The sequence below is a fragment of the Rhamphochromis sp. 'chilingali' genome, assembly GCF_963969265.1.
Source record: "Rhamphochromis sp. 'chilingali' genome assembly, chromosome: 5".
NCBI lineage: Eukaryota > Metazoa > Chordata > Actinopteri > Cichliformes > Cichlidae > Rhamphochromis > Rhamphochromis sp. 'chilingali'.
Window position 1 is genome coordinate 10054285 of NC_137932.1, and position 26426 is coordinate 10080710.

The window sequence follows — 26426 nt, forward strand, 5'->3', positions numbered from 1 at the left end:
TTTTATTTGTATATATTTAACATTTAATTTTAAATGTAGTTGCAGTGACAACACAATAAATAGATCATGATATCACAGAACACAGCAGTTTTGGATTCACAAGAAATAATACTTCACAGCTACAACACTGAACAGCCGACGACAACCAAGCTCAATTCAACATGAAGCGCTAACCAGCGTTATAGTGACTAGTACGGCAGGGATCGTTGTCAGTGGTGTCAGATGTTTGCAGTATTGCATATTCATGCACTACAAGCCTGTGTCAGATACAGAGGGCGCAAATGGACATTTTCACCCTGTGTTAGTAGATCTGATTGTTTAGTTAGTGGCATATCAATGTGCATTGAAAAAAAAAAGTGTATCCCTTTCCCATCCCTTTTTAAGGAGGCTGGACTCCCTCCTGTAGTGACATTCAGTAACAATTTTACATTGTAGAAAAGCTTCAGGGTACAACACAGCACGGGCCATCAATTTATCCTGCAGTGCAAAGTGACATCATGTTAAACTGCTACAGGCTGCAAGTCTCTGAACAACACAGACCACAAATAAGAGTCTACATTACTCATTTAGAGGCAGGAATTCAATACTGGCAAAAGTCAACAGAGAGAGAGAGAGAGGGAGAGAGAAAAAAAAAAGGAAAAATAAAGCAAACATTCTTTGTAAAAGCAGAATGCAAAAATATATTTATAAAATAAGACGAGCGCACGACAAATATGAAATTATTTAATTAAACAGAACATATTTGGTCACTGCAAGTGTTTCCTGGCTCCGTCAGCGGTTTTTGGACTGGACACAGGGAATGCCAACATTGTGCGCAGTTGTGAGGAATTCACTCATTTCACATGAACAAACTCAAAATAAAAAGATAAAGACGGCGTTCACAAGATGTCCTTCACAGAAAGTGAACTCTTTCACTGTAAACAATTCCAGCCAAACTGAATTTGATGGCGAGTGATTTGAACATTTGAAAAAAAAAAAAGCAAAAAAAAAGCCACTAAGTATTTTCAGTACACACATCTGTACATTCCCCAAAATACAAATTATATTAACAATTATTTATTAACAAATAGACACGTGGTATTGTCGGACTCCTTTTTCTTTCACGCAGACTTAAAAATCAGCTCTTATAGGGATCACCTCAATAGTATCGTCAGCAGATTGGCTTCTTTAGCCCTCACAGCAACATGGGTCAAAACAAACAAAGAGAAAAAGACAAAAAGCAGCTATCCTCACCTTCAATCTCTCCTCACAAGCTTATGGTGGTAAGGCAGTCTGCATGCTGGGGGAAGCTGGAGGCTTTGTCTGATGTCTAAGGCAGCCAATGAACCAAGAGCAAAAAACATTTTCTTACATCTTCACCTCTGAACGGACGGTGACCCAGACAAACTCGCCAGCCTACCTGCTGAATACACTCACTTCAAAAACAGGCTACAGAAGACACAGCGCGGCCGGCGGTCAACATGGCTCCACGAGGGGCTTCTGAACTTCATTCACATAACATTTAGCGTCATTTGTGGGTAGCTAGGTTTGCCTCCAAGTGGTGCATAATAGAAATGGGTGATGTTAAAGGTTTTAGGGAGAGTGAATGTAGTTTGAGAAGATGGGTTTACTCGAAGGTCCAGACCTCCAGACTGTGGATGTTAAAGTCCTGCTGGGAGGACAGTGGCTGGTTGTTAAAGGTGGCACATTTGGTGGTGGTCCCTCGGTACAGCTCGGCGTCCAGCCACAGACCCAGCTGACCACTGCAGAGGAAGGCAGTGCTGATTACTGACAACTATCAAACCCTCTACTGTCTCTACTCTTCTGTCCCAAGGATTTAGATTATTGAGACAACTTGATGCTTGAATTGAAACTAAGGTAGCTGTACATACCCTCCTCCTCCCATCTGCAGTGAATCGGTATTGCCTTTCACAAAGTAGGAATTCTCCCCTGTCCAGCGGTACACCTGAAAGCAAGTAGCAAAGCAGCACAGTCGCTACTGAGATCTTTTTAGTGATTAAGGGTGAACTAACCAGAGTGAGCTTGTGAACTGATTGGACGCAAACCTTGATTTCAGGACAGAAGCTGTAGAGGAAGGTCTCTCCTGTGCCATAGCAGTGCTCGCTCACTCTGAAAGGATGAGTTGAAAATGCCCCAAAGATCTGTGACGAGAGTCAGATTAGATTTGAAATCAAGTTTCCTTACGACTAATAATCACACAGATTCCACTCTCTCAGGCCATAGCATAAATCAAATTAGTACATTTGAAATTAGTCTTAACCCACAAAAATCAAACGCTTCGAAAAGCAGAGCAGACGAGCTTCATGGAGAAATTTGGTGCATCGCAATAGCACAAATCATTCACAAGGTACTGCGGTCTGAATGCAGACAGAAAAACCAGCTCCGCCTAGATTTTTCCCATGTGTGCTTCTCATTATTATAACTCCTCAAGCATTTTGGGCAAAAGAGAAAATTCAAATGGTTCCTGAAAGATGAGAATTATTTTGCAATTTTACACCCAAAGTTATAAAATAACTCCAGGTGGCCTGCGTAAAGTGTTAAACCATATAAGAAGATAGGCAAAGTCTGGAAAGTAACAGAGTGATGCAGTAATGCCTTAAAACTGCACTCTTTATATTGGCCAGCAGGGGGCCCCTTGTTTCAAAATGAAGTGGAAGTGAAAACTATGACCTCATCAAACACTCTTCTGCTGACTTTATAGACTCAGTAGCTCTAAACCATATGAGTATGCAGTGTCCACTGGTTTGGTTTTAAAACGCTAAGATGATGTGACTGTCACTGTCAGCTTGAGGGTTAACAGATATGAATCTATACAGGCAATAAAACACAAGCCAACAACACTGTGCTTAGGAGTCAAACCATCTGAAGTTACTCACCTCCCGATGTCTCATATTCTGTTCACCTAATGCTGATGTCACGTTCCTAAAGCTCACAGTTATTTAAACACTTCACATCTATGATGACTATGTCTACCTGGTTATCCATGTCTTTGATGGCCAGCAGCACAGGACTGTCAACATCTGCAAGGTTCCTATACAGAGTCTTCAGACTGGTCCCATGTTTCTCTGTGCTGTAGGCCAGTCTCCATGGATAGCCCTGCACACGGGCAGGCAAACGACAGGCCAGCTGGGGAAACGTACACACCATTAGCCCTGAAAAACTGAATTTCCTTAAATTCCTTTCACCAAGTGAGATGTTAAAGTGTTCAGAAAGCAGCCGCATGTCTGGATATTTGAAGATTACCTTCTCAATGTGTGTATCCTGCAGCAGATCACTTGTATCAATGAGCATGGGGAGTGCATCCATAGAGAAGTCTACATCGATACTGCCAAAACTCTGCCTACGTTTAGCCTCATCAAGGGTGATAATCTAGCGCACAAGTACACAAACAGAACAGAAATGATTGCAAGACAAAGGTGCTTTTAAAATGCTGAAAAAGGCAAAACACCACTGTAGTGTTAGCTTGAAAAAGAAAATAGATGAGGTGAGGTGAGCTGGAGGCCCGAGCATACCTCCCAGCTGCAAGATGCAGGGTCGCTGAAGAAATTATCAATCATGTCCAGCTCATCCTTCTCCACCACAACGAAGCCCTGCTCTCGAGCCTCCTTCCCGTACACGTCTGGGGACCACTGAACGAAGAAGGCATACAGATCGTCCACCCTACCGCAGACACACACACACACGAAATCAGGAGACTGCCGACTAGTGTAGCCGCAAATATACCATTAGTAAACCAATGCCCCTTCAACACAGCTTACATCACAGTTATTTTTGCAGCATTTAACTGGCACTAGGATTATATAAAACATTTAAATATACCTTTCCTGTGGCACAGCAAACCAATATTCTGGCTGCTTTTCCCGGCCCCCGAATGAGTGGGCGGGGCTAGAGGTCATGCAGGTGGCAAAGGACTTCCGCATTGGCTTCCCAACTTTGAAGCAGAGGAACATTGGTGGGTTTTTGCTCTTCTCCTCTGATGAGAAAAGCATGTCTGCAAGGTATGGAGAAAATAAAGAGTTTAGCTATTTCATGCTGAAACTTTATTTTAGTCCCATCGAAGTCTGAAATCTTGTACCTTCTATTGGAGCTTGCATTCTCTTCAGTAGCCAGGATTTCATCTCCAACTCATAGGTTTTCTTCTGCCTCTCCTCCTCACTGAGTTCGTCCTCCTCTGCTGGTCTGTCTGGGCCAGACGTCTCATCAACCTCTGAAGCCTGCTTCAGACTTTGCCTCCTGATTTGGTCCACTGGTGCACTTGTTATTTTATCATCAACACCGTTTAGCAGCTTTTCAGTTCCTTCACAGTTTGCGTCTTTGGTTTCAGTTACCATCTGGTTTGTAGGTTTATTATGCAAGTCACCCTGTTTTTCAGCCTCTGAGGAGGACTGTATCGACTCTCCATCCTCGATGGAGGTGTTCTGAGCAACACCTTCGTCTTCCTCATCATCCAGCTTCCCTTGAGTTTGGTTCTTATGGTCTCCCTGGCCTGGACTCTGTCCTAGGAGTTCATGTTGGTGTCTGTCGAGTGTTCTGCAGGATGTCCCCTCTGCCTCGTCTGTGCTCCCGTTGACAGTTGGCTCCAGCTCGGTAAAGCCTTCATCTGATGGAGACTTCTCTGTCTGTTCGCCCACTGTACTCACTGTTATCAAAACAGGTTTTGATTAAATTTAGCATATGTCAGAAATCAGTGTCAAATGCCCCAACTACAACCCCCCTCCTTATACTTCAACATTAGTAAAGCAGTACGGGTAGTAAAATCCTTAATTTCTTGATTAGAAAATATCTAAAAAAAAAGCAATCACATGGTAGAGGCTCAGTTCACATAGACATATAGACACTCTCTTGGGTTTACGGCAAATGAAAAAAGAAAGTATCCAATGAGCAGCGGTTCTCTGGGTGAAAATGAAAATGTCTTGAGGAGAATGGCCACGCATCTTTGAAGTCAGGAGCTACAGCAGCAGAAGACCACACCTGGTGCTACTCCTGTCAGCTAAAAAGAGACAAACAAGCTCAGCAAAAGACTGGAGACTAATCAGACCAGGCAACATTTTTCCAATCCCAATTTCTTTTGCATGGCAGGGTCAGAATTTGGTGTAATCAATACGATACCGTGAATCCATCCTGCCTTGTGTCAACAGTTTAGGATGATGCTGGTGGTGTGGGGAATTTTGTATTTTTTTCCCCCCACACTTTGAGCCTTTTAATGTCAACTGAGCATCGTTGAAAATAAATTAATATTTGGTCTCAGGTTTGGATTTCAAGATTCGCAAGCTGCCTTTCATTAATGGGCTAGCTAACGAAAAGTAGCTTGTGTTAACCATAAAAGCAGACAAAAAAGCAACCACAAGTGGACCACAAACACAAACTTCATATCCTACCAGTTTCAGAAAGGGTTGATTCAATGTCATCCAGAACTATTGGTTGTTTGGGATTCAGAGCTTCATAGCGACTGAAGGGGTTTAGTTCCTGCTCTGATGGCAGCTGTTCCCACTCTCCGGGCCTGTACACAGGACACAGATCCTGGGGTAGGTCTCTGTGAGTTCACGGTGTGGCACCACACACACCGCAATTAAGAATGAGGAAAAAAACAAACAAACAAACAAACAGAATTGCGGGGGGAAAAAAAAAAAAAGAAAAAAAAAAAGAAATGGGAAAACAAAAGAAAAAAGAAAAATGCCCAACAGAAATTAATGTGGTATACAACTTAAAAGTAGTAAATGTGATGTGAAACAGCAACTTAAAGCTTAAACAGAACAAAAAAGGTGAAAATGGGAAAGTAAAAAGTCTGATCTTGCACTGGAGAGAGTTTTGATTAACAGCTATGGAGGAAAGAGTGAAACAAAGCTAAGATGACAATCTCAGGAGCATGTTAGGAAACACGTTGAAAAGCTTGAAGGGCTCGTAATATCTTAGTTTGCAGTTTATTTCTCATAAAACAGAAACGGGAAGGAGGAACAAAAAAGGAGGAATAAGAATCGAGTTGAGAGGAACGGTTAGCGAAGGAGGAAATGTGGCAAGTGACACGGAGAGAGGTCTTACGATGGCAGAGCGTCCTTGAGCTTCATGCGCGACACGTCGTCGTACAGCGCTACAGAGACGACCTCCCCCATTGGGCAGATGAGGCCGTATTCCTCACAGCCGTGCTCGATCACCAGGGGGTCCGACTTGTGCGGATCAAACATGATGTTGTTGGGCGTCACAATTAACACGCCTCCAACAACACCCTGGAAAAATCAAAATGCACAAAGAGGCAGCAAGATGGTGACAATTTGATCAAAGACAAAACTAAATATTGATGTTTCCAATTGCATTTTACTTTATATAGTAACCATCTGTATATAGTGTAGTATTTTGTCTTGTTTTGTACACCATTGTTTTCTACTACATCTTTAATTCCCCTTTTTTTACTGTTCCTTGTGCTGCTGTAACAAGGAAATTTCCCCCAGTGTGGAATTATAAAAAATTAAAATAAGTCTAACTTCATACATGAGATGCAATAATTCACCAGTTTGGACATTTCTGCTTGTTAACCCAGTATGAATTTTCCTTCTTACCATGCCATCAGTGAAGTACTTGCAGCTCATTTTTATGAATTTGACCGTTAATGGACTCTCGTCCTCAGAGCTTGGGGAGAGCTCGCGGCGAAGGGCCGTTGCTGACCTACAGTTTGGAACGCCATACTGAAAGATGTTGAAAGGCAGAGATCAGAGAGATTAATGTTGTGCTTTTATTTAGTACGGCTTGTTTCAAAGGTACAAACATAAGGATATACTGTACATAAGTCAAGAACACAATCTTTGAATTTGAGTCTGATACCAGACATCCATCTGGCTTGGGCTTATTTTAAAGGAATTTTTATGAAGATTTTAAATAAGCATGCACCTGCCAGAAAATTTAGGGTCAAGGGACAGGAGAACCCTTGGTTTTCATCGGAATTATCAGAGTCCATCCATCAGCGCAATGTGGCATGGGCAAAAGCTAGGAACAATGATTCCCTGACTGACTGGTTAGACTTTAGGAAATTAAGAAACAAATGCACGACACTTATCAAGAAGGCTAAGTCAGAATACTATTTATCTGTTACTACAGAAAACCTCAATAACCCTCAGAAATTTTGGAAAGTAATTAAGTCCTTATCTATAAATAAAATATCACAGGCTCTTCCAAAATTCATTTTAAAAGATTCTGTCCCAGTTTATGACAGAACTGAGGTCTTAAATAGCTTTAACAAGCACTTCGTAGCTACTGGTTTTTTATTTAACTCTGTTGGATCAGCCCCCATGACTCCCTGTACAGAACCCCAAACATATTTTGGGGAGCTTTTTGATTTTTCTCCTTTTTCTGTCCAGGAAGTGCATAAAGCTCTTAAAGCCTTAGATCACAGGAAACCCCCAGGGCCAGACTTAATAGAGCCCTATTTTCTGAAAATAGCAGCTGATTACATTGCACAACCTCTTATGATCCTTTTTAATCTTTCAATCCAAACTAAAGAAATTCCACTTGTTTGGAAGTCTGCTTTTGTTACGCCAATATTAAAAGGAGGCAACCCAGCCATTCTGACTAATTACAGGCCAATATCAAACTTGTGTGTCTTGGCAAAAGTCCTTGAGTCTCTCGTCAGTGAGCAATTAAAAGAGTTCTTGTACTCTAATGAAGTTCTCTCAAAAATGCAATCTGGGTTTAGAAAACAGCATAGTGCTGTTACGGCTGCCACAAAAGTGATAAATGACATACTTGTTGCTCTGGATAAAAAACAGCACTGCGCTTCTCTCTTTATCGACCTGTCAAAAGCTTTCGACACTGTGGATCACGTCATTTTGAAGCATAGGCTTCTTTCTTTGGGGCTGTCTAGACATGCTGTCTCCTGGTTCACTAACTATTTGAGTGACAGGACTCAATGCATTAAATGTGAAAATCTGTGCTCAGAACTTTTGAATATTCACACTGGGGTGCCACAGGGTTCAATTTTAGGACCTCTGTTGTTCATCATGTATATAAATGATTTGGGACAAAATGTGTCAAATGCTAGTATGCATTTTTATGCTGATGACAGTTATTTATTCCTTTGGCTCAAACCTTGAAAAGGCAATAGAATCTTTGCAGAAAGCTTTTGATGTGGTTCAGCACACACTTCTGGAGCTGAAATTGGTTCTTAATGCTGAAAAGACAAAGCTAATGTTGTTTTCAAACATGAAGAGATTTCCTCAAACTGTCCCTTTGGTGTCCACTCTTGAGGGAAACCTCATAGAAGTGGTGCATACGTATAAATATCTTGGCTTTTTAATTGATGATTCTCTGACCTTTAAATCTCACATAGACAATCTTGTGAAAAAACTCAAACTAAAATTAGGATTTTTCTTTCGAAACAAATTTTGCTTTTCTTTTGAGACAAAAAAGCGTCTTGTAAATGCCACATTTTTATCTGTTTTAGATTATGGTGATCTGCTGTACATGAATGCTTCCGCCTAGTGTCTTCATAAGATTGACTCAGTATATCATGCCTCTTTACGGTTTATTACAAACTGTAGGGCTTTGACCCATTGTTGTGATCTGTATGCTCGAGTGGGATGGCCTTCGTTGTCCTCCAGGAGGTTTGATCACTGGTGCATCTTTATTTACAAGGCCCTGCTTGGACAAATGCCCACCTATATTTGCGATCTGCTCACATGGAGGAGTACTGTTTCTTATAGCTTGCGTTCAAGCGATCTTCTTCTGCTCAATGTTCCATTTGCCAGAACTGAACTGGGAAAGAGGGCTTTTTCTTATGCTGCCCCTTTTACATGGAACATGATGCAAAAAGACTGGAAGATAGCAGATCTTATTTCATTAAATGCTTTTAAGTCCAAATTGAGAGAGCCAGAGAAAAATGTTTTTTAAAATGTGATTGTTACTTATAATCATGTATGTAACTTTGTAATTTTAACATGTTGTCGCCTCTTGGCCAGGACTCCCTTGGAAAAGAGGTTTTTAATCTCAATGGGACTTTTCCTGGTAAAATAAAGGTTAATAATAAAATAATAACACAGTTTGTACAATTCTAATGAGTCAATATTTGGTGTGACCACCTTTTTTCACCAACCGGCCTCAAATCAGTCTGACTAGGTGACCAGACCCCCAAATGTTACTCAGCACTGGATCCCTGCAGGGCTGTGTTCTCAGCCTCCTACTTTACGCCCAGTACACATCAGACTGCACATCAATCCACCCAACCAACCTCATTGTCAAGCATGCCAATGACGTTGGGCTGATCCCTAAAGGAGATCAGAGATCAGAGATACAGGGCGGAGATAGAGAACTTGTCCCGCTGGTGTTTAGAAAATAATGTGAAGCTGAGCGTCCTTAAGACAAAAGAATTCATAATAAAGTATAGGTGGGATCTGTCTTTGCCTTCAGGTTTCTCAAGGTTTTCTGGGCACTCACATCTCCACCAACCTCACCTGGACCCACAACACCAACGTCTTGGTAAAGACTGCACTTCCATGTCCTGAGGAAACATAACTTGGACCAGAAGCTGCTGCTGGTCTTCTACCACTCCTCAATAACTCTGCCCCCCAAAATTATTGACTTCCCTTCATCTGCTGTTGATAGTGTTTTAGGCCTGTCACTTTTTGTCCTCCACTTGTCCATTTTTCCTCAAATCTCACACTGCACACCATGCTGAGATATGGTAAGCTTTCTGCTAACAGCTCTTTGGGAGTCACCTTGTTGTTACAAAGTTACTATCTTTATACCTTTAAAACTGATTCAACCAAGGAAATCAGAACAAATTACATGTTTTTGCACTAGACTGCTAGTAACAAAGTGCCTAAAGATATAACTTTGCTAAGTTCTCTTGTGTGTAGACAACACTGGTTAAGCACTTGAGGTAGGTGCCTTTTTATGCTTGAATGATGTACAGGTCACAGAGTTAAGAGGCTTAAAAAAGCAAAAACAAAAACATTCATCTGAATGGTCAGGTATAAGTGTCTGAACTGCAATAGGGTGAAAAAGCAGCTTGGAAAAAAAAAAGCAGCTTGAAAACTTCTTGATAACTTGAAAGACTTTAGAAAGGACTTTCTTATTAAGAAAGTCTGTATTATAAATTGCTGTATGACAGATGTACTGCAAATACAAATACGCATTCTTGTGCAAAGTTTACTATGGTGTTGCTTTTCATTGCTGATTTTTACACCTCGCACTACTGCCGACCCAGTGATATTGTCTTTACTGTTATTAATTAAGGGTAAACAGGGTTACACTGACTTATTGGAAGCAAAATATAAAGTGGAGCAGCTCAAGACTTATGCACAAGACTGTAATTCAAGAATTACCTCAAGTATAACTAATTTAAGCAAATGTAGTTCTAAATACACATCTTACAGTGCATTTTAAGCACATGCTACCAAAACCTTCAAATACCCTTTAACAATCTTTTTGTCCTTGAATGGCCACAATACGGGTAAAGGTTCTATAATTTGGAATACTTATCTCGGGGTGTATGGTATGTCACATGATAGAGGCTAAATTAGCTTTTTTGGTTCATGCCGAAGTCCTGTGTATGATCACAGTACTCCAAGTAATATAATGAATGTTATTTGACTTACTTGTGATGACTTCTCTGACACGTTTTTAGCGATGGGATCAGAGGAAGTCGGAGATTTGAGTTCAGTTTCTGACTGAGTCACATCAGGGACAAACAGTTTCTGTAGTAATAACAGATAACCAATAGTTAGATGATCAGTAATGAACAGGGGAAAAAAGCAGCATGACATAATAAATGGGCTAAACTTCTATATCTGCTTTTAACCTTCAGTGATCATTTTCATTTCCATCAAACGATGAAGATTCTTTTCATTCCTAGTCCACATCAGTGTAGCCGATATCGCCGCCCTACCCCTTTCAAGATATGCGTTTTCAAAGTGTTCCTTTGTGGAAATTAGTGGAAAACCCGCTCTAACACATTATCCAGCTGATGCTTAGTGTCACAGCTTTCTCACCTGCCCGGGGTAGACACTGCGAGAAAACAGCTTGTTCAGCTGGACCAGTTTATTTGGGGTGATGTTGAACTTGAGTGCGATGCTGTTGAGGGAATCATCACGTCCCACCTGTAACACAAATCATCTCCTCTGTAAAAATGTGAGACATTTTAAATGCAAACAGCTCAAAATGCTACACAACGGAAATTTTTTATCTCTTCCCTTGCAAGTCTACAGCACCTTACTTAAAAGGAAAAAAAACAACAACAAAAAAAATGATGTTACTCACAACGAACTCCACTGTCCCCGGCGGCCTTGTCTTTTCCATTTTTGCCTTGTTGGTAACTTTACAGCCATCATCTGACAGAACAGAACAGAAAGAGGACTGTAGACTAAGGACGACTGTAAAATAACAGTATGATTAGGAAAAAACTTCTTATAAGAGCTATATAAATGGGTTATATAGGTCTTATAAATGGGTTAATTGTGTTAATAAAGAAAAAAAGCAATGTTTCAGGGGTTGGGGTTAGAAAAAGGAAAAAAAAAAGAAAAGAAAAAGGGGGGGGGGGGAGGACCCTCTAAAAAGCCTTTAGTTGTCTGACTGTGATTCAGTACCAGCTGCTCATCTCCTATCATTATCCAGCCTCAAAACACTACAAACACAGAAGTGGTTATTGTATATACACACACACATAATCTGACCCTTGTAGCAGAGAAGGTCCACAGTCAGCAGTTTCTTCCTGCCGGGAAAGCACAGGCTATTAGTGCTCCACTCCCTGACTGCCTCATTATACTGCCGCCCCCGCCATGGATACAGAGGGCATGAGTAAGCATTAGCTGGCCAGACTCCAGCTGCGTCTGCTTCTTTTTACTGTACAGAGCATCAAAGAAAAGGCCGCTGTCACTTTATTCACCGAGCCTGTACCAGGCTGTGACTGATATTATACTGTGCAGGACTTTTAGTCAATGGGACTTAACAGTTTGTGTGTATTTCTTGCCCTTTACACTAAAGAATACCACATTTGCACTATGTATTATAATAGAAATGGCTTTTTACAGCTGGCTGACCCACTGAACTTGTGACAGGAGTTATCACTGCTCTTTCACAGCCAAAGAAACCCAGCAAAACATGCTAGCATGACACGCACTGCCCATAATGGTTGCAATGGTCACTTTTTGTTTTGCAGGTCATAATGGGTTTCTACACAAGACAATGTTGGCCCACAGGATGTCTTGTAATAAAATCTGTAGTGTACACACTTATTAAATATTGTTTTATTTGGTTAAAATAATATTAACAACCGCAACTTTTTGACTGGCATATTTTAAAAGCCACACCAACGACAATTCAACTGAGTCATTTTAATGACTCAATAATAATTTAATAAGAAGCTTACCTCGACCATGCAAAAAGTTTGATGCCCATTAAATTTAGGGGGGGGAAAGACAGCCTTAAATCACCCCTCTTTCAATATTGCTTCCAAACAGCCAGACCTCATAATCTTTTCAGTGGGCTTGAACAATAGTTTTTTCAGGCTTTCTGAAGGTCTTTCAGTTTTTCTTCAGATACTTCTTGCTTTTTCTATTCGTTTTCACTCCTGTCCTTGCACTTGACCAATTTGAGAGGATTTTTTTAATCTTTTAAACTTGGCAATGATCTTTGGATTATTTAAGCATAAAACGACACCTAACTCATGGAATGAACCATTGTTGTGCCTACACATAGAAGACAAATTAAAGAACCAGTTTTAAATTTTATCTTAGGCACTCTGTTTCTAACAGCCTGTTGCAAAAACAATTTGGTTCTATTTCTTTACTTGAATCTACAGTTGATACATCTACTGTTTACTGAAGCCTCATCAGAGCCTCGGTGCAAGGGTCGTTTCTGTACCCGACTGAAAATCAGTGACAGGTCTTACAGAACGACTTATAAATTTAAAATTTTGGGTTTAAAATCTTTTTCAGTGTGATACTGATCCTAAACACACTTTTATTGCAGTAAAAGCATACCTGAAAATTAAATCATACAATGGATCACAGTCAGTCATGGACTGGCCTCCTGAGAGCCTGGACCTTAAGATTACCCAGCAAAATATAAAGAAATGATGGGTGGCACAATATTGTTGATCAATAATGACATTTTTCCAAGAGTAGCGTCAAATCTTAGTACTAAATGACATTGTGAATACAGAGTACTGAATATCATCTTTAACGGTATACTAGAACAGGATAAAGGTTATGCAACTTCCCGTTTAAAACTGCTGAGGTTGTTTTACCACAGAGGATCCTCAGATATTAATCAGTGTATATTGCAAGTGTAAAACAACTCTAGTTAAAAATAAATAAATCTTTTTTTAAAAATAAGTTCGGAAAGCTGCTGGAAAAATGCAATTCAAATTATGATTAGTAAAAGCAAGGGAAAGTTTAACTTCCTCCGTATAAGATTTTGTTATTCAACTGTAAAGCTGACATGCAAGGTTAGTTTTATTTGCATTTTCAATTCTTTACCCTCAAAAGATCACATCTGTGCCACAAAGCCTTCTGTCAGCCAAAGGGCTACCATTTGTTTTACAGACTTCCACAAATCTGATTTACAAGTCACACAACATGTTTTTTTTTTCTTTTTTCCTGTTTGTACAGCACTAAGGTCAACCTGTGTTGTTTTTAAATGCGCTTATAAATAAATTTACACCGATTCTGATGAAGGGCATTAGATGATAAACATTACTGAGAAAGGCCATTATATACCAAGTGCATTGCAAAAAACAAACAAACCCAAAAACCCACACAAAATTACGAATTTTTCAGATTTGCACTTGTAGTGTGATGCACATACACAATGAACATGTTGCGTTTGCACCGTAGAAAAATATAAATAAAATCAATCGAGTTGACATCAAGCCACGATGAGCTGGTCCTAATGTCTCTAAAGAAAGGGAAGAAACTGAAATTTTGGGTTTATCTAATTGTCATGGCAGGGCACAGCTGAGTTAAAGCAGTGTCACGGCTGCTTTCGTACATATTTCAGGATGTCAGTGGGGCAGTTTGAGTCTTGCTGGCAGAGTTGGGAACATATCTGAGGAGGCAGAGAAATCATTTCAGAGAGCCGACTGACCTGAAGCAGAGTCTAGCTGTGTGCCTGAGGTAAAACAGTATTATTTTATCATTTCCATATCACTGTATAATCATTCTCTGTGTGTGTTTTGAGCCATGAGTGCACTTGCTGTCAGGTGCATCTGTCTGGTCAGATCTGTTTGGTATAATTTGTGCTTGGTTTAAAAAAAACAAAACAAAAAGCGCTGCAAATTCCTCCACCGAAATGACGTGGCCCTCATGAACAGCTGCAAGAGAGTCCGAAAAATATTTTTAACGCATGAAATATTCACAGATTGTACGTGTTCAGTGCGTAAAGGGCTTAAGATCAGCAATCTTATTCTCCCAAACAGAACTAACCCAAGCAGAGATGTGCACACAGCCTGCACAGTCTTTATGTTAAATTATTCAGTCTTTATGTTATCAGAGGGTAACTAAAATGCTATGTTCCAACTCCATATTTGTATTCGTGGACTCCTCATCTTTTACTGTATCGGTGCCATCTGAGCCCATTCATATTCCGAAACTATTAACTCTTCTCCCTTTAAGCCAACTTTCATCTGATTGGCCAGGATTTGGCCAGCAGGTGGGTGAGGCTTCTGCGTTCACAAGATGCCGATATTAAGGATGCCTCTTTAGAGCTTTTGCGTTACATGGATTACTTGCGTATACAATGACCTTCTCATTTGAAATGTTTGCCTTGTTTGACATGACCATCCACCATTTTCAACAGGAAAAGCAGCCACTTAGATTTAGGGTATATTCCAACATTCAGAGAAGCAACTTTGAAATGTGTGTTGTCACCATCTTACCTGGCTTTCCTGTCGCTCTCTGTAGCTCTGCCTTTTTGTTGGCGTCACTGTCATTTGGAATGTCGGGACAGGAGATGATTTCCGGATTCTGTTCATTCACAGTCTTCTCCGATTGGCTCCCCCTGAGCTGTTTCCGCCTCTTCAGCCTGATGAGATGCCCCGGGGGGTAGATCAAGTAGAAACATGGTGAATTTAAATCCTACAGTTAAAACCATGTCCATAACTTAAAGTATTCTGCTAGCTTGCAGAGGAAATAATAAATTAAACCCTTCAGAACTTCTGCTTCAGATATCAGGTTTACTGAATAATCTAGAATAGCTCCAGAATAATGTGTAATGACCAGGGAGCCCACACTTCTTTTCTAGCATCGACAATGCAGCAGACTTTAACTGTTAATTCCTTCTGTCAGAGGTGCTGCAATAAGTTTTTAATAATGAGCAGCAACTTTTCTCTCCATTTACTTTGCTGCTTCAGCTGTTTTGTGACGCTGCCTTTTCTCCCTCTTTAATCATTAATAGGGAAGGGAATCAAGTACACCGCCTCCAGATTGTGTTGGGGTGCATTACAGGGGGCCACTGCAGTGCAGTGAAATCACAGGTTAGCTGTACACTTAAGGATTATGCTGGCTCTCAGAGGCGTGCTGAGAGCTTAAGTACTTTAAGAAAAGACAGCACCAAACTGATTCGTCACAAGCATTGAGGGAGAGTGGTTAGGCTGCTCTGCACAATCTGGGCAAACGAGAAAAAGCAAAAGGCTCGACTTAAGTGTTCAAGTGCTTTAATGGAAAGGAAGGATTGGGTCGATAAGTCAGCAGCCAGACAGAGCTCAGGCGCACATTTGCTCGCGGACTCAAGAATCTGCTGATGCATTTCTCAACAGCACGCCATCTGTTTCACTCAGGGGCATTTCTCAGTGCTCTCCATCACAGCCTTCATCTTTACATCATCTTCATCTCCTCTTTAACCCTTCTTATCTCCCTCTTGAGTTTCTAAACAGTGACTGCTTCCTACCATAATAAAAAGAAAATTAAACACAAAACAGACCCCAGGATGTTTTAAAGTTATTAATGAGAATGGACAAATTATGGTTTATTGTATAGTATAAGCAATGAAGATAATGAACATCCAAACAAATGCTAAATGATTTAAAGCAGCAATGTGAAACATAAAGCCCGAGGGCCAGAATTGGCACAGCAAAGACTCCAATCCGGCTCACTCAAACACATGAAAGAGGGCATGAACAACAACAACAGCCCTTGCATAACACAGACACACAATTACTAATAATATTAATTTTCATATCCCTTAAACATGCGGCAAATACGGCTTCAGTCTATGGATCTGGCCCAGTGTGGACACAGCCAGTCTATATGTTAGCTTGTTGAAAACCTTGAGCTCTGCTCTGCTCTACTTTTTTTTTTTTTTTTTTTTTTAGGGCATTCAGGAATTATTTTGTTTTGTATCCAGAGCAGCAATGAAACCTTCCAGACAGCAGAAGGCCTCCTTCTATTGATCAAACTTCATAACACTTTTTGTATAGGTTAATGCAAATTAAAATGCTTCAAGTGAGACAGTCTGAAACAAAGATGCATGAGGAAAAACTACTAGTGCAAATACACCACCTTTTTTTAAAAAAAAAGAAAAAAGCCACAAAGCAGTTTATAGTGTAAAGGAAAACATGGTCATCAGTGTGTGGATTTTCTCAAAAAGCAATTAAAGTCTGACTGGTAAGAATAAAGTAACAGTTACTTTAGTAACATAAGTTGATATGAGCCTCTTTGTGTGACTATTTATGCACAGTTGTGCCATATTCTTTCATATATCTATACCAGACCTTGTGATATTTAACAAGACTAATAATACCTTTGATGGAACTTTTGCAGATATTAAAGTTCTCCCACCTTCATATCCTCATAATGCCTCAATTCAATTTATTTTGGATTGCTTGGAAACAAAACTGTGAAGTGCCACATTATGAAGGCAGGCCTGGATTTACGTTCCATTCCACCAGCATTTTAATTTACTGATCTTCATTTCCAATCTGACATTTGTACCGTGGCTGGTTAATACTGTCCCTGTGCACCTCACATTGACCTTTGCTCTATTTGTCAGGAAGCGAGGTGGCACAAAGCAGCCGAAGAGATACGCATTACAGGAGTGGCTGTGTTAGATGATAACGCTTATTTTTGTTCTACTTTCTGTACAAACAGGCACCAGTGCTACTGCACAGTGTCTCTGCATGAGCAGTTTGAAGCCTGCAACCCCCATTAACATCTAATATGCTGTCTACCTAATAATTAGAGGCTGCCTGGATTGTGATGACAGTCATTTTTCTCCATAATATAATATTTCCAACATAACCTAATCATATGGGGGGAAAAAGAAAAAGAAATACAGACATGACAAATGGCTGGATCGCACTAGACTGTCTGTGTAGTCTTAGTGAGTAACGTGAGCCATAAGAAGGAATTAAGCTCACTAAGCTATAAAGCATGACCTCATATACACAAGATTAAACAGTTTTTATATTTTACTGTATATCCAATGACAGAAGCATTTAATTGTTTTACCTTCCATATGCATTAGTTTACATGTTTGTAAGGGTTTTTAAAAAAGAAAAGAAAAAACAAGGTTTATATTTTTTCTACACTATGATAAGACTGTTTTGTAGAACAGGTTAGACAAGGCAGAATAAGAGCAGTATTGTGCAGCGAGGGTTTTCCAGCAGCAAGTGAGCCTCAGTGCACAAGCAGTACACCCCCAAAATAATGTTTACCCATCTTAAATCAGCCATGCAGTTCGATGACACACCTCATTTGTTCCGACATCCGCGAAAGCAGGTGTTGACAATAGGGCTGCCACAAACGATTATTTTGATAGTCGACTAGTCACCGATTATTTATGCGATTAGTCGACTAATCAGATCATCATCCACTGGACATAAAACTACAGCTTATTGCACCAGCAGCATCTGCTCTTATATAACTATCATTAGCTTACAGCTTTAAGCTTTTAAGGTGCTAACTAAAAATAAAGACAAGATGATAGTTTATTCAATTTTAATGAAATTTGCAGATTGTTTCGGTGAAGTTTAATAAACTCCTTGCTATCTAAAATATAACAGGACACCGGAGTATATTCTCCAGCATCTCACACTTCTGATAATCAGCTGTCTGCTTGACGTTTATTCAGCTGTGTAAAAACTATAACTTTAATCTCAGCCAAACCGATTTACTCAGGAACAAATAAAATACTAAAAAAAAAGCCAAACAATAACATTTTTAATTTATCTAAGTGACTCATATATATTTAACCTGAGTCGCGAAAGATGGCGGTGGGTTTGAAAACAATTTGCCGGGAGTCCGGTGTTCTCACGGCGCTAGTGACCTAGCCCCCGGCTAGCTATCGAGCTAGTGGGTAACAGACGTCTCCGAAAACGTCGGAGCGCTTTTGAAAATATGTGGTGTCCTGATAAACTGAGCCGATATTTGAGGTTTACACAGCTACATTCTCGCCTGAAAATATGTTAAACGTTTATTTTGTGACCCAGAAAGAATAATAAGAGTAATATTAAAACTAACTAGCTACCGCCATTGTTGGAAACTAAGCTGGGCCGCGCTATGAATTCTGGGACACAGCTGCTTCTTCTTCTTCTTCGGGGTTTAACGGCAGCTGGCATCCTTGTACATGCTGTGCTGCCATCTTCTGTTTCAGTCCGTTATTACACTCTTAAATCCTGCTATTATTCCTGCGTCTTTTGCGATCTTACAAAGCTTCAAACGACACGTCGACTATTAAATCAGTCGTCGACGATTTTGATAGTCGACGTAATCGTGACTAGTCGACAAATCGTGGCAGCCCTAGTTGACAACCTGCAGATTTCTTGTCACTTTATACACCGCAACTGCGGTAAGCCTCTTTCCACACATTTCCTCATATCATGTTTCACACGGTGTCAAAAATCTGTTACTAAAGTTGACACTGCGTCAGCAGGCCACGGCCCCACGTGTGATGCACGACTGCCATTTATATTAAATAATAAATAAATTCTAAAAGAAATAAATCAGTAGCTGCTTCAGATCAACTTATATCCTTGTAAAGTTTGAGAACCACTAGTTTATCCTCACAAGAAAAAAAAAAAAAAAAAAAAAAAAGCATCACATGATAGCTTGTATAGCTAACTCCACAACATAATTAAAATGCCTTTCATTGCTGTGTTTACACTGAAATAGAGGAGCACAGTGATTTGTAGTGATAGATGGCATCATGTTAGAGAGACGGCTGGGTTGGAGGAGTGCATCATAGCAAAAAAACATTTATTTTTTAAAAATATTGTTTGACTCAGGTACTCTGCGATATCAAGGAACACATACAATACCCTAACATGATCACCTCTGGGGTGCCTTTCTGGCTATGAGCAGCTGCTTCTCAAACTTTCCAATCATGCAAAAGCCGGCTTTAAAGGAGGGTGGTCTCAAAGAAAGTAGTAACTGCACCAAAGCCCAGTATGAGATAAATAAGGGTTATATTGACATATGAATCATGCAGAGCTACCCTGGGAGAATCTTAGAATAAAAACCGTGCAGCTGGAAATCAGAGTTACATTATCTTTATTGGATTTCTATGACTGAACTGAACCATTAAAAATTTCCAAGAGCACCAGCTTGTGCCTTCTTCACAGCACAGTACATACCAGCTGAGCAAGGTTCATTACTCCAGCAAGGGCACAGGTGTCTACAATCAATCAACCATGCTAAGCCACAGCTTTAAACCCAGGCCACAGAGTAGACCGTGGCACTAGTTTATTCAGTGTGTGAAGGGACATCTCACGATCACATGCCTTCCAAAAGACAACCTCGACAATAAAACAAAGAGGAAAAATAAAGATATTAGTTAAGTTACATTAAATGCACAAAGAGGGGATTAAAGAAACTATTTTCTCATTAAGATTTTTCACAGATTTGAAAGTTTCCAACACCTTCAACCTATCATTCTCGCGTAAAGATTTTCATAGCTTCTGTTCCCTGAGCCTTTAAACACAAAGGGATGGGTGTGCTTCTTTGTAGTGATTAACTATGGGTAAATCATTATTGTTCAGCAAAAAAACATTACATAATTACATCAACTCATTGAGCACCAAACATGGTGATTCACAACAAATGAGAGGCCGATTTTAGGAGGTAAAAAATAAATGCAAATCTTAAGATGACAGCTGCATAAAAACTAGAGTCCCTTACCTGGCAAAATATCCAGGCTTCCTGTCTCTCTTTTCCATCAGGCCAGGGTGCTAAATGTGCATGTATTTACGTGCATCCATACAAACAACCACCTTCTTACATCCGTACGCAGTGTGTGTATCCAAGCGCGGAGACACAAGGCTGGGAAGATCACCTCTCACACGTCTTTCTTGTCCTGCAGAGTGAAGAAGAAACCGGATTAATCTCTTCATTCAGCAACGCTCAGTGCACTGCAAGAGCCCAATAACCGATCGCGAAGCCCCATCAGCTTAAGTGGATGGCGATGAAAGCATCCCATAATAGGCATGTCAGCTCAGTCAGCTGACAATAACCCGAAGAGGGTGGAAAATGGAGCGCTCGGCTACAAAACACAATCACACCTGCATCTGGTTAACGGAAACACTGTAAACGGTTGTTTTACTACTTAATATAAAGTCTATTCTCAGCAGCTGATGTAAAGAGTCAAAGCATTATGGTTGTATCAAGTTACCGGCTAGCTTCAACGCCGTGGAGTTAAATAAAAGCGAAACTAATATTTGTAGTATGTAGCACAGTTTAGCGGGTTTACGTATAGCAGTTCATCCACGTGTAGCCTAAAGGCGTTACATAACAGGTGAGAGGCTAACCACTGAGGGAAAGCTCAATCCGAAGCAACGTTACGATCCCATTTAGCCACATTCTCAGTTTTTAGCAGCCTGCATGATTTGAAATCCTCCATAAATGGTTCCGTAAAAAGAGGCTTTCGGCCTCTTTTTACAGTGCAACAACGAGAAAAGATATCCCTGATGTGCTTAAACCAAACAAACAAACGCGGGAGAAGTGAAAGGTGCTCCAGCTGACAAGACAGCTGATGCTAACGATGCTAGTTAGCCACTTTGTTTACAAGACAATAGCAACCTGGTGGTGAGAATAAGAATATATTTGTCGTTCATTAAGCAAATTCGCTTTCTTAAAATAGCGCATACCTGTTCATGCATCCAGATAAACCTCTCACGCCAAGCACGGATTTGCAACGACGCCTCGAAACGCTTATATTTGACATAAAAACAGGTACCTAAAATTTCCCACATACCTTGTATGCATCCTCCCACTTACAACGCCCTCTTGTGTCGCGTGCGCGGTAAAGCTTAGACTTAGAGAGACTTGGAGCTTTTTATTGTCATTGTGCGGTTTCTTGCACAGCGAAATTGGGTAGCTGGACCACAAAGGTGCAAAAGTAAAGAAAAGAAAACAATATACAACCAGTGGAAAACATAAAAAACAATATATATGTATACATATAGCACAGACAGCTCACCTCCAGTTGGCTCTTGGTAAGTTGTGTTAGCAATATTTAACTAGGCTGGAGACTAGGGGCCTGTTCTTCGTACCGCGCTAAGTGAGTTAGCTGGATGAGATTGTTGACGATTTCGCGTGATCCTGGATCGTTCGGTTCCCCGAAGCCCATCCGGGACTTGCTGTCATAGCAACAGAGCCGTAAGCGTAAACCTGCTGGGGAGCAGGTTTACTTTATGTAAACAGGATTAGATCGCGGCCACGCAGGTATGTCCGCGTCATTCATACGAAAGCAACAGCGATATTCCACCACTGTTTCACCATAAATAAATAACATCAATGTAACTAAAGATAATGCAGCACTTGATCCTTTTATTGATTTCACACAGATACATACAGGTCATTCCCTAAAAAAGGGAAATGTACTATTAACATTCTATTACATGTATGTGATTATTACAGATGTAATTCATATTTCAGAGTAGTAATTGTAAATTACTTCGTGTAATCAAGATGAGAGACCACGGCTATAAAAGCGAAGGTGGATTTGGGAAGTCTGTCGCAGTCATATCCTGTCCGTTTACGCGAGCAACCCATTGCGGAAGGTGCAAGATTGATAAGGAGAGTCCTCAGAATTCAGCGTATATTGCGGGACAGACAGGATCCTTTAGCTCAGCGCGACAGTGTGCTCATAGAGAGATATAGATTTTCCCGTGAGGGTATTATTCACTTAACCAACTTGTTGACGAGGGGGTGCAGGACCACCACCTGTCTTTTTTTTTTTGCTCTGCCCTTTTCTTGGTTGCTGTTATGAACAAACAAACAGAGTATTCCAGGGTCTCTTTCCAAGAGACGACAAGCAATATAATATATTTCACTTTTACTTGTTCCCATGTTCTAGTGGGTCCTGTTGTGGCTCTAATGTGAAAGGGGATATAATATAACATATTATAATATAATATAATGTAATATAATATTGGATAATATGGTGTGATATGATAAATCTACCCTACCGCCTACTGGTGTTGGCCAGAGGGGCCGATGGCGCAATATGGCAGCCTGGCTTCTGTCAGTCTGCCCCAGGGCAGCTGTGGCTACAACCGTAGCTGCCTCCACCAGTGTGTGAATGTGAGAGTGAATGAATAGTGGCATTGTAAAGCGCTTTGGGTGCCTTGAAAAGCGCTATATAAATCCACTCCATTATTATTGTTATTATTATTATTATTAAATTACTTACGAGTTTGATTTGTCAGCAACTTTCTGCCAGCCCTCTCTCCTTGCTTTTGCAGCCTTTGCAGTGTTCCCTTGCGTTTTAATTAAACTCTGAAACTCCTGAAATCCCTCACTCAAGAGTTCTTGCTCTGCTGCCGAAAAATACCGAGCGCGCTCCTTCGACATTTTCGCCGACCAATCAAAGGGTTGCCGATCAATGTTTCTACTATCGATGCGTAGCCCCTGTTGGGCCACCCAGTGATCTCACATTACTTCATCCAGCTATACTAATCGTCAACAACAGGTGTGTTCGGGGAACCGGAATAGCGAGCTCAGAGTTAGCGCGATGATTTGGTCTTGGATGTTTCATTTGATCTTGGATGTAGTAAGCGACGTACGAAGCACAGGGCCCAGGTTGTCTGTCCGTATATTATCATAACTTTACCTCGAATCATGATACCGTGTTGACGACAAAAGGTACAGACCTTCAGCCATTGCTATCTCTCCCTGGTGGTCTAGTGGTTAGGATTCGGCGCTCTCACCGCCGCGGCCCGGGTTCGATTCCCGGTCAGGGAACAGATACTTTTCGTTTTCTCTAAAGAAAACTTAACGTTCCAGTATAATTTGTTTCGTGTATTGGTTACACAGATAATGTAATCTTTCTTTATAATATACATGGAAAGGGGATCCTTCTCTTGTTAGAGCAAAAATACTTTCACAGACGTCTCTAATGCCTGTAATTGCACGAGATGTACATTTTATTTTGCCACCCACTAGAAACTGTGCCACTAGGTGGCGACACTTCACAATAAATGGCACAAGTCTTCAAAAGTAGGAAAATGGCAGCTATATGGTATCATATTATAAAAATTCTTACAGACTAAAACAATGTCTTCCCTAAGGTTTAATTTGTCTTCATTTTACATCAAAGTCACTATCAATGTTCAAGGTGTCTTCAACCTATATTAATTTCTCAGACATATTGGTATTTGATTCAACGTACATTTGGTTTTAAACTTAATTGCTTTGTTTCCTGCCATTCCCACAATAAAGCTTTTGCCAAGTTAAACCCAACCTGTCTGAGTTATTAGTGAGCAATGAGACAGAGATAACGTTTGCTTGTAGTCCCAGAGAGCCCTCTAAGGTGGGACCCCAGCGAGAAGGCCCTCATGATTGGACGGCCTGTGAGTTGACCAGTTCCTGCCTGGCTGTGTATCTTGGCAGTTATTTTGACAGGCGCTATCATTGTGAGAGACGAGATAAGTTGTCTTAGGGATCGCCATGGCGCCTGTGTGTCCCTCCTCCGGCCTGTTCAGCCTCTCATCAACCCACTCATCTACTTCCACCCCCTCCTCTTCTCAGAAGCAAAGGATTGTGGGGGGTGGAGGGGAGCAGGATTTGTGTTGGCAGGGACCCTGTGGCTCTGGGTATCATCGTCCCCTTGCAGGGCCATCAAAAGCTTCTTGTGACTCAGATATAGTACAGCTCAAAATATTGCCCACCATCTGCGTATACACTGTCTATGAATGAGGCTTTCTGATTGGAATCTTTCTCTTAATTTTCCTACTTTTTAAATGATGGATTAACATCTATGTCTCTTGTTTTCTCTCTTTTTCTTTCCTGATGTCGAATCAAAAGAGAGAAAGGAAGCAAAATGGAAGAAGACTCACAAGCATACTGTCAGAATTTTAAGCACTAAAAAAGCCAAGGATGTCCAGAAGTAAACTTTTGACTCTTTACAGAGTAATGTTTTCAAGATGTGCTTCACAGACAGAGCTATAATACAAGTCTAATTCTGTCCATACAGTCATATAAGATCTGTACAGTAGACAGGTAGTTTCATTTCAGCCTCTGATATTAGAATTTTTACGGTACTCTTACATCAGAGTCAGCAAACAGCTTGGTATTATTACAGTGTGTGCTTTCTTAAAGTTAAAATTACTTTAAAGTTACACACACATACATACAAAAATACACAATCTCTGAGGATGGGCACATTGTTAGGGCATGGTATATGTTAAGGTTCATGTGTGTGGGGTTAAAATGAAACAGATTTGTTGTGCACTGTTTTACAAAGTCAGAGAAAACAAAGATAATATCTTGCTTCTATCTTTTCAAACAGTTGTAGGCACAAAGGTCGGAACCAGCGCAGGCCTTGGAGCGATTTTGAATCATTTTGCTTGGACGTCACACTTCTAGCTTAGACTACAGCCGCTGATAATGTCAAGTACGGCATAGCATCAAGAAGACACAAAACCTAAACACTGGGAAAAGGATATGTCACACAAATGATAACTGATGGAGATGTGTGTGGCGTGTAATATAATGATCTTAAGTGTGTAAAAAAAATGTGAATTTTTATCTTGAAGTTTATGGGAAGATGTAAGAATGCTGACATTGTTGTACCATAAACCAATTAGCTGTTAGTTAGGAAGCTAAAAAAAATGCTGTGTAAGTATAATTTAGGGTCCCCTATACAAGCAGCTAACAGCTTTGACAGATTTACATGAGGCTGACACAAAAAATGCTCAGAATGAGGAAGATATCATGACTTTTCTTTCAAGAGTCTGCTGAAACAAAGCTCATGAATGTGACAGTTTTTGCTTTATTCAAAAATTTGAGTTAGCTATTTCAAAACTTTCAGTTACTGACTTAGTATCCAGTTACAGCTGAAGAAGTTACAAATTTAAGATCCATATCTAAAAAATGTAACTTAGTTTCTACTGAGTAAGTTTAAATTTTGGAATGTGCAACTGAAAAATTTGCATTATTAAATTCTAATTTCAAGGTATGCAACCTGAAATTTCAACATAAAATGTCAGGATGTGTAACTCTAAATTTTGAGTTATTTCGAGGTACATAACTTGAAATTCTGACTTCTTGGCTGAGTATCTTGGAATTTCCTGTTACGTCTAAGTCTAAATTTAGAGATATGTAATTTAAAAATTTTTGAGTTATTATATTGCAATTTTTAAATATATTTTATGTAGATTAATTAATATTTTGTCCCATTATCTGCTAAGTTTAAAAGTTACCTAGCCAAATTATTACTGAAGCTAATGTTTGCCAGACCTGTTAGCAGTGAGGATGTTGATTTAAAGGCGAGCAAACAGTAGCAAACACATGTTACCAACAGCCTAGTGGTTAAAAAAGTACTAAAGCCACCTTTTAAATGAAATTATTCTGTTTGTAATTGTAATTATGAAGCTAGTACCTATGTGGCTTGTCAGCTTAGCTTAGCATAATTACTCATTCTTCCAGCTAGCTATACAAGCTCAGGTTTAAGCACAGCAGGATACACAGACAAACTGCTTATTTTACAATTAGTCTTTAAGATAATTTAAGTTTTACTGCAACAATTAATAGACTTTAGCAGATAACCAAGTCAAAATACAAAAGTATCTCTAGGAAGTGGTAACACATTGGTAATGGATTTATAATCAATGGTACAAGCCAGTGTTAGGCGGGGTAATCTATAGACTGATAGAGCTGAAATATTATAATTAAAATAATAATGATAACATTGTATGAGTCATTGCAAGTTGTTTAGATGTAATTGAGGCACTCACCACTCCTTTGGTGGTCTAGGACAGTCCAGAGTGATTGAAAGACCACCTATAGGCTACTATGAGGTTAATGACCCCTCACACAGACAAACACACACATGCAGCCTCTGCTTGCACACATACTAGCCACCAACAAAGTCCAGTAAGCAAAGACAAAGAGGAGAATGCGGGTGATGGAGATATGGCTTAAAACCGCACTATACTGTATACCATCCAGTGCCACTACACCTACTGTCAATCTGCCAAGTCAGCTGAGGCTCTGCAGCCATGACCTTCG

General features: G+C 40.2%; 1 protein-coding gene across 9 annotated transcripts; it reads right to left on the reverse strand.

Moving 5' to 3' along the window:
- ncoa7b (nuclear receptor coactivator 7b) lies at positions 1-26290 on the reverse strand. Of its 9 annotated transcripts, none has more exons than XM_080882012.1 (17): positions 26153-26290; positions 20097-20271; positions 14861-15006; positions 11245-11315; positions 10977-11084; positions 10584-10682; positions 6555-6680; positions 6040-6224; positions 5379-5533; positions 4076-4639; positions 3820-3991; positions 3513-3660; positions 3244-3369; positions 2974-3126; positions 2046-2141; positions 1872-1945; positions 1-1742 (listed from the first exon to the last, which is right to left on the reverse strand). In XM_080882012.1, exons 2-17 carry the CDS (start codon positions 20132-20134, stop codon positions 1607-1609), a joined length of 2397 nt encoding a protein of 798 aa, XP_080738138.1. In that variant the 5' UTR covers positions 20135-20271; positions 26153-26290; the 3' UTR covers positions 1-1606. The 9 variants fall into 9 exon arrangements, with proteins under 9 accessions (XP_080738138.1, XP_080738136.1, XP_080738139.1 ...); XM_080882010.1 differs by lacking the exon at positions 26153-26290 and adding an exon at positions 22609-22759; XM_080882013.1 differs by lacking the exon at positions 26153-26290 and adding an exon at positions 21394-22172.
- Between the last annotated feature and the right edge of the window lie 136 nt (positions 26291-26426).

Excerpts from the sequence above, each read along its gene's own strand:
- ncoa7b (XM_080882012.1), bottom strand. The coding sequence starts at position 20,134 with ATGGAAAAGAGAGACAGGAAGCCTGGATATTTTGCCAG. Across the intron at positions 11,316-14,860 it reads GAGAGCGACAGGAAAGCCAG|ATGATGGCTGTAAAGTTACC; the intron begins GTAAGATGGTGA and ends CTGTTCTGTCAG. Across the intron at positions 3,127-3,243 it reads AGGATACACACATTGAGAAG|CTGGCCTGTCGTTTGCCTGC; the intron begins GTAATCTTCAAA and ends ACGTTTCCCCAG.